The 15889-nt window shown below is 53.6% G+C and overlaps 5 protein-coding genes across 5 annotated transcripts; 1 reads left to right on the top strand and 4 right to left on the bottom strand.

The window, feature by feature from the left end:
• Window positions 1-264: 264 nt before the first annotated feature.
• On the top strand, window positions 265-2586 carry F5Z01DRAFT_429718 (FAD binding domain-containing protein). The gene is made up of 3 exons (XM_046259677.1): window positions 265-315; window positions 524-645; window positions 706-2586. The coding sequence occupies exons 2-3, from the start codon at window positions 580-582 to the stop codon at window positions 2404-2406; spliced, it is 1767 nt and encodes a 588-aa protein (XP_046113970.1). The 5' UTR covers window positions 265-315; window positions 524-579; the 3' UTR covers window positions 2407-2586.
• A 967-nt stretch (window positions 2587-3553) lies between these two features.
• Window positions 3554-4991, bottom strand: F5Z01DRAFT_678170 (uncharacterized protein; the record flags this gene model as incomplete). Its single annotated transcript, XM_046265426.1, has 6 exons — window positions 3554-3839; window positions 3899-4001; window positions 4056-4515; window positions 4602-4710; window positions 4762-4805; window positions 4857-4991. The coding sequence occupies 6 exons, from the start codon at window positions 4989-4991 to the stop codon at window positions 3554-3556; spliced, it is 1137 nt and encodes a 378-aa protein (XP_046113971.1).
• A 171-nt stretch (window positions 4992-5162) lies between these two features.
• On the bottom strand, window positions 5163-6367 carry F5Z01DRAFT_640628 (uncharacterized protein; the record flags this gene model as incomplete). The annotated part of the gene is made up of 4 exons (XM_046262530.1): window positions 5163-5305; window positions 5349-6170; window positions 6227-6275; window positions 6329-6367. The coding sequence occupies 4 exons, from the start codon at window positions 6365-6367 to the stop codon at window positions 5163-5165; spliced, it is 1053 nt and encodes a 350-aa protein (XP_046113972.1).
• A 3024-nt stretch (window positions 6368-9391) lies between these two features.
• F5Z01DRAFT_640630 (uncharacterized protein) lies at window positions 9392-10932 on the bottom strand (the record flags this gene model as incomplete). Its single annotated transcript, XM_046262531.1, has 5 exons — window positions 9392-10098; window positions 10176-10470; window positions 10549-10596; window positions 10652-10795; window positions 10822-10932. 5 exons carry the CDS (start codon window positions 10930-10932, stop codon window positions 9392-9394), a joined length of 1305 nt encoding a protein of 434 aa, XP_046113973.1.
• A 2392-nt stretch (window positions 10933-13324) lies between these two features.
• F5Z01DRAFT_640631 (uncharacterized protein) lies at window positions 13325-14552 on the bottom strand (the record flags this gene model as incomplete). The annotated part of the gene is made up of 3 exons (XM_046262532.1): window positions 13325-13611; window positions 13666-13779; window positions 13835-14552. The coding sequence occupies 3 exons, from the start codon at window positions 14550-14552 to the stop codon at window positions 13325-13327; spliced, it is 1119 nt and encodes a 372-aa protein (XP_046113974.1).
• Window positions 14553-15889: the final 1337 nt, after the last annotated feature.

Consider the following 15889-nt stretch of genomic DNA (forward strand, 5'->3'; position numbering starts at 1 on the left):
CCGGCTCGACCCCTGCTTGGTGGCTTGACCCCAGCTCATGAAGACTTGGCAATGTTGGCGATCGAATGAAGGGGGGCGGCTTATATGCAGTTGGCTGCACGAAAAAGCCTTGGACAGGGTCTCCGTTGGTCCAGAATTCCCTCGCACTTTTTTTCATGCATTCAAGGCTGGGCTCGGGCCAATTTTCGGGTTGAAGGACAGTGTCTCGCCTCCTTGGCCTCCAGGTTCCAGGACCATAAACCAGACATGGACCTTGTCATTCCACTCGAACAGTGCAGCCGCGGTAATTATGTTCGCGAGATGAACTGCATAGAGGCAAGTGATTACCTATTTCGACATCGCCCCCTGGTCAGTGGGATACCATACGATTACCTGCCTAATAGCGTAAGATGATCGGGTTCGCTGGCCTCGAACCCATGGGGATGCATGCCCACGTGTGTCGGTGTCCACCACGAAGCTTCGAAACAAATTTTGGAATAAGAATGCTGGTCTGGGCTGTTCTTGAGCTGATCGCTTTTGGAAGCCCTCACACCGGTCAAGGAAAGTTGCAGCTCCTCGTGGCCCCCTCCACTCGACACGATGCGTTTTCTCCCACTTGTCTCGCTGCTGGGGTCGACCCTCGCAGCTGTGCAGGAGTGCAGATGCGTCAGTCACCATCCTCCACACCCATTCATGCTCAAACGTGTCGCTGACCATCGTTGCTAGGTCCCTGGCGACAAATGCTGGCCGTCGCAATGCTCCTGGGACGGACTGGATAGGCTCCTGGGCGGCAACAAGCTCATCAAGAGTCAGCCCCTCGCGCGGTCCTGCTACGACGGACCCGACAAGGACTTGGAAGAGTGCGCCTATGTGACCAAGATGTGGTCGGACCAGGACTTCCAGACATCCAAGCCCATCGGCCGACCGTACCCGTACAACATCACCTGCGCGCCCGTCGACTACGCCGCCGACGAGACACCCGGGGAATGCATACTGGGGCCCCTCCCGACGTACGCTGTCAATGCGACGACACGAGAGGATATCGAGGCTACATTAGCGTATGCAAAACGCAAGAACATCCGCCTCGTGGTCACTGGCACGGGCCACGATCTGCTGGCTCGATCGGACGGCTATGGCGGTCTTGAGGTTTGGTTGCGCCACTTCCGTAACGGCATCCAATTCCAAGAAACGTTCCAGCCCTCGGACGGCTGCACCAAGTCTGGCTGGACGGGGAGCGCCATCCACATTGACGGCAACTACCAGTGGCGCGATGTCTACAAGGTGGCCAAGGCCAACGACGCGATTGTTGTCGGTGGCGGCGCTGTCTCTGTCGGCGCGATTGGCGGCTGGGCGTCTGGCGGTGGCCACGGGCCTGCCACGCGCAACTATGGTCTTGGAGCGGATCAGATCCTCGAGGCTGAAGTCATGCTAGCCGACGGGACGATGGTCACCGCCAACCACTGCCAGAACAAGGATTTGTTCCGGGCGATGCGCGGTGGTGGTCCTGGCTATGGTATCACACTGAGCGCCGTCGTCAAGGCACACCCCAACGTCGACGTTGTCACGTTTCACTCTCTTGCCGTCGCGCCTTATGCACAGACACCCGAGAACGCAGACCTGCTCGACGCCGTCAGCGTGCTGATCCAGAACTTCCCCGACTTGAGCGACGCTGGGTTCGCCGGCTACGCATACTGGTTCCGCAACTTTCCAGGCCCCTTTATTGGTGAGATCCAATCAGGCTACTCTCATGGCTTCTGGACGATTGGCAAGACCCGAGAGGAAGCGGATGCTGGCTTCGCGCCTGTCCGCGCTCTGCTCGAGCCCTTTAAGGATCGCCTCCTTGTCGTTGAGAGCTTCCGTAACTACACGGACTACTGGTCTTTTTACGAGGCAGAGTCTGGCTTGTACGACCCCACTGGCGACACATCTATCGTCACGTCACGTTTGATCGACCGCCCTGCCGTGGAGGACTACGACCGCGTACGTGATGCAGTCGAAGTCATGAGCGGCGACGCCTCGGAATACGCGTCCAACGTCGTGCTCCTCGTCGGTGGAGGCCAGAACTTTGAAGACGCCGACGACGAGACTTCTGGTCTGCACCCCGCGTGGCGTACTTCGTCCTTTGCGCTCGTCACGGGGCGCGGCGTGCCCAAGACCGCGAGCAACGAGCTGCGCCAGTATGTCAACGACGATGTTACCTTTGTCAAGGGCGCCGCCACAAAGAACCTGGCACCCAACACTGGCGGGTACATGAACGAGGGCGATCGACATGATCCAGACTACAAGGACACGTTTTACGGATCCAACTACGCGGCACATCTGGCTACCAAGAATAAGTATGACCCCGACCACGTCTTTTACTGTCCGACATGTGTTGGCTCAGAAGAGTGGAGGGAGAGACCTGATGGACCGCTCTGTCGGGTTTAGACATCACGCACGTGGCTTGCAAAAGCAATGCCTTCAATATTAGACGCTTAATATTCCATGTAAACAATGTTTCCTCCTCTCGCTGTCGCTGGCATGACCCGTGGATTCTACACGCCGGGATGGGCGTCACTTCTCAGTCCTCTTGAAGCGTCGAGGCTCTCGAATACTGCAAGCTTTAAGGGGAAGGACCATAGCTTTCAGCTGCACCCAATGAGCGTGCGACGGCCTTGCAAGACCGCGGCCATCCATCTGTCATTGGATGATGCCAGACAAGGCTACAGCCCTTCTGCCGGGAAGGACGTCGACGCCTCGGGGCTCTTCGATCTTACAATGGAAGGACCAGCAATCGGCTGTACACAATGAGCGTGCGGTGGCCTGGCGCGAGAGCAAGGCCGCCGATCTGCCATTGGACGATGCTAGACAAGATAACAGCCCCAGAGCAGTTTACAAGACCTGCTGCACCTTCCTCCAGCATCACAACATGCAATTCTCATAGCCAATCAGCGCGCCAGGATATCTTCGAACCTTAAATATCCTCACTCTGTCATTGGACGAGGGAAGCCCAGCTACCATGAGTACCACTGCCCACGACGACATACACCTTCCGCGAGAACACAGCTTGCGACCCGGTGGCCAACGACGGCGCCAGGATTCCTGCAAACCTGAATCCTGAATGTGTTATTGGACAAGCATAGCCAGGCTAACAGTGCAGTTTACATGACCTTCGCCTTCCGCCAGCATCACAACATGCAATCCTCATTGACAATGAGCGCGCCAGGATTCCTTCGAACCATAAGAATCCTGACAATGTCGTTGGCCGATGAGAGATAGTCACGAGTGACAGTGCCAGGCGTTGGTCGGGTTCCAGAGGCATGGGATTTGCTCGATGTGGCTCAAATTGTCATGTCTTTTGAACTTGCGCTCTTGAACTCTTCTTCCCGAAGGATTGAGTGCCGGCCTGAATCAAACGCTTGGCTGGGCTCAAATTGGAGCACGCAATGTGCTTTCGAGGCATTGTGGCCATTCTTTGCTTCGAGTACGAGTCTAGCCGCCAAGTCACTTCGGATGGCCCCTGGAAATGGTGCTCCATATGTGCAGAACTCGCATCATCCCCAAAAGAACGTTTGCAAGCTTAAGAGCCCGTGTACTAGAGATAAAAGTAGCAGAAAGGGCCGGACAGAGTGCCCATGACCTCTCTAATGACGGTTGAGTCACCGGCATACCCCATGTCTATGGGAACCCCCAGCGACGCTTTTCGGGACGGCGGCTCGTTGGCCCATGTGATGTGACCATAAGGGCCGCCGTTGAACTCGCGATGGCGCTGGTTGGGGTTGATTGCTTGCCAAAAGGTCCACATGCGGTCCATCATACCATGGTGCACCCAGAAGGCAGGATCTCCAGGGGAGGTGAAGAGCTCACCTCCGGGGTCGCCACTGTTGTTGGGTCAGCTTGCTTTAGAGTTTGCTGGTGCTTTGCAGGACGCGTCGCTCACCCGATCGTGTAATGAATCCCGCCATGAGGGCCAATCTCGGGCGTGTAAGGCACACCCTCGGACAGAAGCCGGTACTGCTCAATATCAGGCTTCAAGAGCAGGTCTTTCAAGGTCAGCGTGATACTGAATCTAATGCGCTTCCGTCGATTAAACTTACTGAGAACTGTCGAGTAGTTGGCGTAGCGGGTGTTCATGGCACCACCAAGATCGCGCATCAGACCGCGAGGGTTGTAGCCCAGGCCACCATCAGGACCGGGAGGTGCGCCTCCCTGGATGCCGCCCACAGGACCGAGATTGATCGTCATGTTGGCAAACGGGCCCGTTGTCACGTACCCGCCACCCGTGCCTGCGGGAAGAGGAATTGTATCACCCGAGACACCCTCAGGGGGGATGATGACAGGCCCATTATGGGGGACATAATCCCCGTTGCCACCGAGGCTGTAGTCGTCACCGTTGAAGAGGGGCGAGTCTTCAGGAGCGCTGGCATACTTGGCCCAGTCCCAGTATGGTTGATATCCCTTGTAGCCGCACTCTTCACGGAGCGCCTCCTCATATGTGTAGACAAACCAGCGATGCCAGGGAGGGAAGACGCCAGAGTAGTGGATGCTCAAGGTTTGCTAGATGTGTGTCACGACAAAGTCGTCAAACTGCAGAGTGGTCAGTGATTTGAATCGTTTGCGCAAGGGCCTCGCCATCGACGCACCCTGGATCTGGCACCAGGTGCAACACTCTCGGGTGTACGCGGGGGGAGCTGCTGTAGACACTTGACGGCATTGACATAGTCTAGTCTCTCCTCCTTGGAGAGCGAGCCACTGTTGGGGGTCAGTCCAAAAGGCATCAGTGAGAAGATTGAAACTACCCACTACTCTCTCCTAAAGGCAACATTCCGGGCGTTGCACGTAGCCTCCTTGCCACGTCTGTTCAGCCTCGCTTCGCGCCTTTCTAGCGACTAGAGCACATTGGTCTTGATATCTTCAATTAGATCAATGGCTTGCTGCTTGCTGTCGCTCTTTGCTAGGTCTCTGGGAAGGACGACGGCCGCCAAGGTGGCAGACGCAAAAACGGCAGCCGACACGATCGAGGTGAAACGCATAGTGCGCGGTGGACGGAATTGCTCGAAGCCCAAGGAATGGCTTGTCACGTTTGAAAGAAGGAGCTTCTTGTTGGCTATAAGGTGAATGAAAAAGCCCAATTAATATCGACCCTTGGTTATTCGTCGGAATACCTCGCAATCCCAAATTATTCTTCACCCGTCCAAATCTGGTCACCAATTGTCTTCAATGAACCTGATATTATCATCAGCTGCATTCGATTCTTCGGCTTCATCATCAGTGTCCCATGAACACTCGGGATGGCTCGAGTCCGAACCGCTGGAACTATACATTGAGTCGAAATGGTCGCTTGTGACTTGAGCAGTTAGCTTTGCGGTGTAACATGCCGCGATACTCACCAGAAAGCCTGGCCAAATCGGCCGACAGTTCATCTTGCTCCTCATGCGGCGGCTGGGTTGCCAATCTGCGCCTGAAAGCAGGCATCACCACCTCGTCGTACCAATCTCTATTGGTAACAAGTACGTCCCAATCCCAAGTCCCAACTACCTCATCGCTAGAGACCTGCCACAAACAGAGATAATGGTCCTCATAGTACCGGTTCGATTTTCCGTACGGGTCAGGGATGCCGTAATAGTTCATCTCAGCAGCAGCATTGAGAACAGGAAGACCAGCCGCCAGCCGAACGGTTGGATCAACGACTGTCAGTTTTTGCGCACCCCTTCCAGGTCGCTCAGCCCTGAATTTTGCTAACTCTTCGAGTTCTGTGGCCGAGGTTGTGAATGGGATAAACGGGGTTGGTTCCCGATGCTTGTGGTCAAGGTGGGTAGACAAAGATTTCTTTCGATATTCGAAAGTATCGAGTCGATGTTCCGGCGCTCTTGACATCAGACAGTTGTCAGCATTCAGCCGGCTTTCAGACTTATAATCCCAAGTTCTCAGGAGTGGAACTTTAAGTGCTTGCGAGCGACTGGCACGCCAGGGGTGCTCCTCCTCTTCAGTCTTAACGACAGTCTGCAACTCCTGGTTCGGAGGAACTATGGCCGTGAGCCGATCAGAGACCGTATCTGCGTCCATATTCGTCTTGAAGAGATTATCGTCCGCTGGATCAGGAGAACTCATTGTTGGATGGTTCAAGTGCCAACTGGAACGACGGAACGACGTCATGTTGTGGCCGCCTGTCCCGGTCCCCTCACTCTGTCCGTACTTACCTGGTACTCGGGCTGAGGGGAACGCGAGCGCATTGAGCCAAACTACCAAATACTTCGATTTTACTTACCCTGCGAGTCGCATGCCGCTATCGTGAATAAGTCGATAGAGGCAGAAGCCTCAATCCAATTAAAGCCAGGGCAGCCAAGACAGGGACTCTTTCCCAGCTCACTCGATACAGACGCAGCTTGCCCTCCTTTGAAATAGCCATGGGGCTGTATGTGCGTCAATTTGAACCGTCGTGCAGTTCTTTGTCGTTTTCTGACAAGAGCAGACGTTTTCGCGCGAGATTTATTAACTAAACAATACATCACAAGCTTGCCCACTGGCGAGCGCCCCGCTTCAGCGCATCCGCGGGAGGCTAGTGCTCTTTGGGCATACATGTAGTGACTGGAGTATTGCATTATCACTTCGCGAAAAGCCCTGTGGCAGAACATCGCACGACTCTAGTCCAACAAATGCATTGCATCACTCAATACGCGCCGGCACAAGAGACTCTTTACTGGGTAACTGTTGTTGAATGGCGGCGTGTCGAAATGACATTTGGTGCTTCGTCTTAGCGGTCAGCACACGCGTAAACGCGCCAACGCGACGGTTCGTCCCGAGACGTCCCCCGCTAGCAAAGGCCGGCCAATCAAAGCACCACGATGCTGCAACAACAGACCAATTTGGCTGTAGGCTAGTGACTGCCACAGGCCAATCACAGGCTTTCCAGGCTTGGTTGTCCGGCCGCCGACGTGACCCAGCCGCAGGGTAGGCGGAGCGCACGCAAACAACGTTGCAACGCCAATGCCCATGATCACACCATTTGACATTTCAATTTCAACCCGCTGCCTCACCGTTCAGCCATGCCTCACATACATCCAACACCACAATACGCCGATGCAATTCATCTACCTAGCGGTCAAAATCTCACCCGAAAGTAGGCTGCTGCAACTATTCAGATCCTGCGCGTCGAATTCACCCGGTAGCCACACTCATGTTTGCATCTCCCTGGTCGTGCGGCAGCTTGGGTCCAAAGCCACAGTTCCAGCCTGTGCTGCGGCAGGGACCAACATCACGCCCATTTTCCCAGAATCATGACAGCTCATCCTGATTGTTGCTGGTAATTGATTGGGCGGTCGCTCAATTTGACAGGTGTCACTTTGTGCATCAGGTCTTGCGGATGTGTCAATTATGGGACTGGAATGATCATTCTACACCGCACGTCGGGCTGAGTCTGGATTGCGATGAAGCATCTCTCGTGGCTGGCATGACTGACCGGCGCAGAAGTGAGCTCCAGGCAATCAGCGCCACATCAGGGTACAGCAGCGCAAAGTGGTGAGCGCGGAGGTGATATATCACTTCTGTACGTACGAAAGGCGACAAGCACCGCGTTTGCAGCTCGCTTCCCGCCAACAAAACAGTCAAAAAGTAGCGACATGCCTCTACACGCTCATTGACCGTCTCCCGTCTTCATCCGCCTTCATTTCCTCCTCATCAGCTGACCGACCATCATGGTGATGCCCGCCGCCATCAGACTGACGCCAATCGACGCACCTGCGCTTGTCTACGGCCCTGACATGCCATGCCTCCCGCCGCTTCACTCACCTGATCAGGCTCGTTTTGTCTTGCGTACTATGGAGCCCAGGATTATCAACAGACGTCCTTCCGCCAGCGACATCTTCTGGTTGCCCAACGGTCAGGCACGGTACCAGCCTCCAAGACCTACGCGATGGATCACTCAAACTCCTCTTTTCTACCCTCGCGACTCTGAGATCGTCAAGAAACAACAGGGGTCCGCACGGCCAAATGCCAGAGCCATCAGGCAGAAGGCGAGGCCACGAAATCGGCGTTTCTCGTTCTCGCAAGCGCAGCTCGCGACAGCCCGTCTGCAGAAGTGGTTCACAACGAGCATGGCGACAACAGAAGGATTTGAGACAAAGAAAAGACATGGAAAAAATGGACTCCTTACGCCGCCACCGTTCGACTCTCCGTAAGTCAATGTAGTCCTCTGACGCACTTTTTCTAATGATAAACAGACAGCGTTGCCTGGGTGAACCTTTCCTACCTCGCGCGCGAGACCAAGATGGCCCGAAGAGAATGGACCTGAAGAAGGAAAGATCTTCCGCGGACGAAACGACGCCTTGAGCCGGGGGTCATGTTAAGAGCCGGTGATTGGCAAAAATAGACGATGACATGGGTTATGCGAGACGATACTGATGATACAATGATTTGGATTCATGTTTTCCCCGAGCCAGTCATCCGTTGGATGAAGCCTGGCGGTGTCGAGCTCACTGGCAGTCACTCGGTAGGCTGCACGTCAGCTTCTGCGATGTCTACGTTTGTGTCGCGCTTGGCTTGTTGGAACGACGCACGTTTCTGTGCTTGATCTGGAGGGACATGATCAGCGCACTGACAGCTGCTCGATACAACGTCGAACATACATAGATTTCCGAGTAGGGGGGGCAAATAGAGACGACTCGAGGGACCGGTCCCCTTAGTACAAGTGTACGGTGGCTTTCTTTCCATTCAACCCTGGCTGTAGTCCGTCTAACAAGTCCTCCCCGCGACGAAGCTGCCTGAGGCTGCGCAATAGGTGCAAATGTTGCCATGCTGCGTCCGATACAGCATCCAGGGGTCCTTGAGAGGGACGGTCATCCGCATGGATAATACTTGAGGTAGTTCTGTATTTCTTTTGGGGTGAATGAGTGGCAGTATAGCAGGCGGCCTCATGGCTCGGGGCTCTTGTTCCAGTGCGATGAATTTACAGGTGCTGCAAGCTATCAAATGTCTTGTGGACTTGGCTTGCTAGTTTCCCATAGACATGACCGCTTATTGAAGGGGATTGAAGCCATGAGCACTGGTTCTTACCGTGTTCATGTTTATTTGTGTGGCAGAGTCTCCAAAGTGTGGTTCAAGAACCAATGGCAGAATGTCATCTCCATTAAGACAACTGGTTCGATACCGATTCTTCTCATCTAAGCTGAAGGACACGTCTTAATTGTCCTTTTTAGTAGCCAGAGTGCCACTTCTTCACTTCACCGCCAGCACAGAACGCATCGAAAAGCTTCTCTGAATGTTTTCCCCTACTTATACCCTTGGGTGCTGCGAATTTCCAAGCTTGCAGAACTAGAAAAGACAAACAGCTATCCCCTAACACGAAGAACTAGAGTTGACTAACCACAAACAGAATGAACCCTGATTTTACCTATGAAGCAAAGGCTTCTAGCAAATATAACCCAAGAACAACCAACTAAGTTTCAGTATAAATCTTGACATCAACATTGTGCATGCTCTTGTCAAAACGACAGTACGGCGACGTGCAGTTGCGCGGGCACTGGTGACCCAAGATGCAATCCACATCATTACACTCGAGGCGATTCTTGCAGGGAGACTGGCGCGCAATTTCCCGTAAGATGTCCTGCTCCCTTTTGCTGAGGGGTGCTCCATGGGTGTGTCCACAATCACCATACTTCTGTAGGTAGGGGCAGGCTCCCAGGAGGTGAAATACATTACACAGTTTGCGCTGTATAATCGGACCTAGCTCCTGTTGCGTAAAACGGGATGACGGATCAATTCTCTGACCTTGTCGATTTCTTATGATCCCCTTGGACACAGGGACACTTGATGGCAGAGTGGTAGGAGGAGGTTTGGCAACTGTGGAAGCGTAGTTCGCCGATGGCGTGGTCGGGGGCGTGATGCGGAACGACACTCTTCGTTTGATATCGGGAAGCCTTTCGTCCCTGAAAATGTGTTCAAAGGACGTGGTCGGGACGTGGAATCTATCCTTGATATTGGCTAACTCATGGACGAACGGCGGACCCTTGAGCAGGGTGATACGTTGACGTGTCGCTTTGTCTCGGGCAATCGGCTCAAGAAGACGAGCGTATCCAGCGTCGGCCGATCCGCCGAAAAAGATTTGCTGGCAGTGAACGTCTTCCAAGTGCACAGTCACCATCGCTGTTGCGCGATTAGCATGGTCAGCATAGCGGGTGGCATTGAGCCACCTAGTCAGGGTCAAGTAATTGTGAACGTACCATTTATCTTTGCATCCGCACATTCTTTCCCGTTACCCGCGTCGACAAAGTCTGCCAGCGTGTGTCCAATATTGAACCCGCGGACAAAGTTTACAAACGTAACCTCTGAAGTAATGTCCAGCTTCTTGTATGTGGCCGCAAGTCCCTCCACATTCGCATACACACGAATCAGAACCTTCATGTGGGGGGCTAGATGGGGGAAAGATGTCTTGAGCTCTGCTTCGGCGGCCTCTTTGAGCAGGCTGACTGCTCTTTTGCCCCCTTCCAAGCCTTGTTGAACGAGCTCGTTGGTGAACTATTGGCATTAGATCATTGTCTTGCGAGAACAAGCCTGGAGCGGGTGTCCCGGCTGGGCCATCTTTATAGAACTCACGGGCATGTTGTCTCCGTCAACTATAACCAGCGCAAATGCGTATCGATCCTGCTGAAGTTAGTCGAAGCGTCTGAAGAAGCACGCAGTGGTCTTGTCAACTAACCTTCTCACGAATGAGAGTCTGCACCTCCTCCTTTTGTTCCTTAAGATCACTGCGTACTTTCTGAATTGCGTCCTTCTTGTCCTGGAGCTCAGACTCTGTCTCAGACAACTTGTTGGAGAGGTCGTCAATGTAGGCAAATAGTTGCTGTCGTTGAACGTCAGCAAACATACCCTCACGGTGGAAGGGAGATATGCCTTCACGACTGAGCGCTTTTGGTCATCCTGCCTCTCGCATGACTCCCACTCAACCTTCAAACCGTCCAGCTGCTGCGCGCTGGCCATCTTCGCTACTGGCACGAGTTGGTACAGCGTCGAGCGTGAGAAGGGGATTTGATTTGTTGTCGACAGTCAGGAAATGTTCCGAAGATGGCAGATCAATCTTGCGCGGGGACAAACAGCCTTTTTCTCATGCGCTCTTCACCCGGTTGGTTGTCTGCTTTAGTCCGGGTCAAATGGCCATGTTGGTTCAACGAGTTGGTTCAACGACCAATAGTGAAACGACAGCTGTCTCTGCGGCCGCTATGCCGGCCATGTGCATTGCGCTTGGGCGCAGAGGAGAAACAGCTCCAACAGAAACTGTTCTGTAATGGAAGGGATGGGACAGCAAAGGCAGTTATTGCATTCCAAGTCTGGCGGCGAGGGCACAACGTGCTTGTGCATCCTGATCGTCAACTGTATCTTGATTGCGTTGAGTGTGAAGGTGAAGCGCGACGAATGACCTCGACCTTGTATGCCTCGTCCGGGTCTTGGCTGCATGTCGCGGACCGTGGCTGAGCGTTGTGGTGGGTGGTACTGGGCGCGTCGAAAGGCACTCAGGAGGGGCTTTGCATCAAAGAAGGTGGCCCAGTCACTCAATAATGCATTTTTCTCCTTGCCTTTGGCTCTCTTCAACAGCCTTGCTCCTCGTCTTCTTGCATGAAAATGCAGAAACAATCCGTGGCGAGACCGCACACGTGCAGGTTGGTCGGTGAAACGAGCTTGGTTTTGCAGATACCTTTGGCTGAGCTTAGGGGGTTGTAACGAGCGCAGACGTGTAAACAGTGTAATGTGATCTTGTTGAATGCACTGCATGAGCCTAACGCTGAACATCGCAGCTTCAAGACGTCTTCGCTGAAGCCCAGCTCATGGGCTCCATAGCTTCCCCAAGGGTGAATCAACAGGCGCCTTGGGAGAGGCCCTTCCATCTATCAAACGCAGCTCAGCCTTTATATCGTGGTGGAAGTGCACAAAACGGGCGAGGCAGATCCGCTGGCTCATTTGGCTGATCAACATTGAAATGGCTGGAGGAAGTGGAAGAGTATCTAACTAGAGGCCGCGTCTTCGACGTCGACCGCCCATGTACAAATCAACCTGGCTTCAAGGACTGCCACACTCATTCAACGGCACGTCGCGCTGTCGAAGCTTGTCGCTACCCCTCCGAGTCGGGTTGTTTTGCTCAGGGGTCTTTCTGGAGGACATCCTTGGTGTCGTCTTGCTGCTGGCCTCACAGCTGACATCTGTCAATTTGAGACAAACACCAATATGTCGATGCTGAGGTGAATATTCAAGAGCTACTCAACATCCCTCACACTGGGTCGGATAGAACTAGCTGCTCGACTAATTCTGCCCCTTCTGAGCACAGTCTCGTACCCTTCTCACCGTCAAACATCCGACGGAATCCCATGATCGCTTCATCTTGGAGTTCAAAGTACTGGGACGGCTTGATGGCAGATGGGTTGTCTGAGCTCAGAGGAAAGATTGCCAAGAGGCCAATGAGTGGTCCACACAGCCTTTTCCACTTCCGGCCTTGTCCAAGATGATCGTGCAAGAATCTCCTTCCTCATTGTTGGGCTTCAGGCCATAGCTTGCCAGCTATCTTGTCGAGTTCAGCTGACCCCGCTCTGTACCGTCCGCGGCGCTGTTTGGCATCGTCGACCCTTGCGGCCATCAAGTACTGGATAATGCGGACCTTGCATTTGTTCAAGTTTGTCTTACCAACGGCACCTCGCAAGAACGCGACTTGCGAATCGAGACTTTCATAGATGTTGGCGCCTTTCGCCACCGCTTGTGTTTTCTTGTGCGTTTGGTGCCATGTATCGCGGAGTTTATTTAATTGCCATGTCGAAAACGGACCGAGAACTAGGGCAGCTAGCTTCAAGACTGCGGCATCAGGGGGGCAAGTCGATAAGTATTAGATAGAGGTATCCAGCTCTAGGAGACGTCTCCTCAACGGATCATCGAGCTCGCCTGTCCGGTGAGACTTTGCACGAGGGCTCGCTGCGCACTTGGATGGAAGCGCTTTCCTATTTAACCTAGCCCTGGCGGCACCCGAAAGCGTTGCTTTCCCGGGTGGAGGAACCAGTTTCACTGGATAGGTCTTGTGCAAGCCATATAGCCCGTCTTGCTCGCAAACGGGCAATTCCTCAGGGACAAGCGGCTGTCCAGCAGGAAGAAAGTTAATAGACCGGGTAGTGCAGGATGAGAAGTTCACGACGGCGTGATATTGACGCGGTCTCGTGATAGTCATCTCGCCAGGACCAGCGCAGTGAACGTCGAACTCGATGCCCTCCCGCTAGAGGGTCGACGGTGCAATCAATAGATCGAGGTGTCGAACGAACTGAGAACAGTCGCCATAGTTCCAATTCGTCCGGATATATTGCTCGAACTTGCGTGTATTATCTGGCCGGATAACCACCTAAATCTTATATCCTATGTTAGTGATATTGCACGATAAGAAGTCCGCGTCCTCGCAGTAGAAAGCAGTGCTAGAGTAGGCCGCCCCGATATGGTAATAGCTAGTATTCGCCACGTATAGTTCCTTGCATCTAGCTAGAGTCTCTCCGGGGTGGAGCATATAGTCCAGTGGAGAAGTCCCGCCGCCACCGTAGTAGCTAATGGGATGCTTTAGAGGAGCTCTAATAAGGTTCTCCAGGAAGTTTATCGCCTCCTCGACACTCGGTCGTTTGGGCAGATTGTCGAAATCTGGCCACTAAAACAAGGATTCCCCTCTCGAGGCCCGTAGATTGCAAGTTTTACCACCTGACCGAGCGCCATACTGGACGCCGAAATAGTCTGCCTCCTCGTATAGCTTGATGGTGGCAGGATTCAGACTCGGGCATCGGAGTACAACTCGATTTTGAAAGGTCGAATCTGACATAAATTTCGTCAGAGTCGGCACAAGCTTGTCCCCCATGTCCTCACGCACCAAGACAAAGCGGTCTCTGCTTTCGCTTGTCCCCCTCGACGTGTCGCGATCTCGTCACGTCGTTGGCGGCTTGGTTTCCGTTTCTCGCTGTGGTCTCGCTTGTTTCTGTCTCGCTTGACTCTGCGTCTTCGCTTGTCCCTTTGCATTGACTGGCTAGACTGTTTGGTCTCGCAGTTGCCTCTTCCGGGCTGTTGGGAGGCTCTTGCTCCGAGTTGCCCTCGACCCTGGTGTTGGCCCTCGCGTTGTAAACATGGTCCACTCCATGCGAGCTGGCTTTGTCCGTCCTGGGATGATCGACCATAGATAACTCCGACATGTGGCTTGATGATGCATTCGAGATCGCCCCTCCTCCGATCCCAACTGGACGTCCAGGCCGACTGGCTAGGACCGCGTGTTCGCCAGCTACTAATGATGCGTTCAAAGACGGCGCGGAACTGTGCTTCCATGCTCCAAGATCTGCTTCGAACTGGTCCAGGCCACGTTGGAATTCAGGTATCCTTTCCGCGAACGCCACCGCAATTGGCCCGATCATGTTCACAATGTCGTGGTCTCGAACTTGGGGTGCCCTTCGAGCTCTCGCGCGGGTCTTTGTTCCTGTGGTCGCTTTTGTGCCGTCTCGCACGTATTGCTGTCGGATCATGTCTAGTTTTGAATTCAATTGCACGAGTTCTCCGAACTTGTCGCGGAGGCTGCCGAAACGTGCTTCGAGGTTATTCATAGTGAGTCGGGGTGCGCGTGTGCCTTTCGGTCGCGAGTCGCCAATTTGTCCGTGTTGTGTGGTGTCGATGTGCGCAAGGAGAAGTTGGAACTTGAATGGAAGGCATTTCTTTGTCTTGTTGGGCAATCATGAGCACGGAGCACCTGCTGCCTCGCGGTCAACAGAGGGCGCCCCCTCTGCGCACCGGGCTCGGAAATGGGCAGATGGATGGATCATTTATTGCCTACTATCCGTACGTAAGTATACATGATATCGCGAGGGCTGCGACCTTTGATTCACCTGATTGAAAAGATCATGGAGTTTTGAGTTGATTTGGTCGGCCGGCCCTCGACTCAATAGCCGTGACCGCAGTCGCTGTGGCTTTAGCATCAAGGGTCCAGTCCTCTGTCCGAGCGGTCATTCTATCAAGAGTTACCGTATAGAAAGACTTGCGCAGCTAAAATGGGCACCCAATTGCGGTCGTCTTCCTGGCTCTAATAAACAGCTGGGCGGAACAAACTTGGAGTGGGAAATGTGGCAGCTAGAATTCGTGGCAGGATGCTGACAAATAGTGCGAAAAAAAGTCTTATGACTACGCTAGCTCCGCACCCAACGCTCGAATCTAAGTGCATGTCCCTCCCTCTATCCGTATTACCTTTTCGATTCGCCTGTGCCAGGTCGGCTGCTAACCTCAAATGGCACTCTCCTTTAAATTATAGCTGACAACTCGATGGACTGTGTGGATAATAACCAAACTTATGTGGGTACTACAGTCTGCGAGCCTGTTCCTGCTTCAAGCTACCCTAGAGCGACATGCGTGTTCATGTTCCTGCGGATCTAGTATTTACTGAGAGTCTGAGTCTCTGAGAGGATGGCCCTGCCACGCTAGCGGCGCGCTTCGCCACTGTTCGGTTCCGATTGGTTTTCTTACTGTCACTAGCGACAAGAACCTGCATTAGCGCTGAAGCTAGCGAGTGCCGAGTGGCAGGTGCCACTTGTGCCAGGCACCGTCAGTCAGTCAGTGCGTCAGTGTCAGTATCCGTAGATCTCCTCGATTGAGGTGACGCAGGTGTTGGACTTTTCTGTTCTCCTCATCCCTCGTACTACGATCGCTCCCTTTGTCACTTGAAGCGCTTCAAACCAAAGATCGCGGCAAGTCTTCGCACCATCAGCACTGAGATTGTCGAGGATTTCAACAAGGAGTTGCCACGCGGTTTCTTATGACCCTTTGTCGTCGGGCTACATTGGTTGATGGGCGTATCTGTTCTAACATAGAATCTAATTACCTGCTGCCTCAGTACAGCCGACAGAAACATTGACACTCGCGATCACCTCAACTGCGCCCGCGCACGACACCA

Source organism: Emericellopsis atlantica (assembly GCF_019669845.1).
Source record: "Emericellopsis atlantica unplaced genomic scaffold F5Z01scaffold_43, whole genome shotgun sequence".
Classification (NCBI taxonomy): Eukaryota; Fungi; Ascomycota; class Sordariomycetes; order Hypocreales; family Bionectriaceae; genus Emericellopsis; species Emericellopsis atlantica.

What these genes read in the sequence shown, in the direction of transcription:
- F5Z01DRAFT_429718 (XM_046259677.1), top strand. Translation starts at nt 580, where the DNA reads ATGCGTTTTCTCCCACTTGTCTCGCTGCTGGGGTCGACCCTCGCAGCT. An exon ending in CTGTGCAGGAGTGCAGATGC is followed by an intron (nt 646 to 705) that starts GTCAGTCACCAT and finishes CATCGTTGCTAG; the next exon opens with GTCCCTGGCGACAAATGCTG.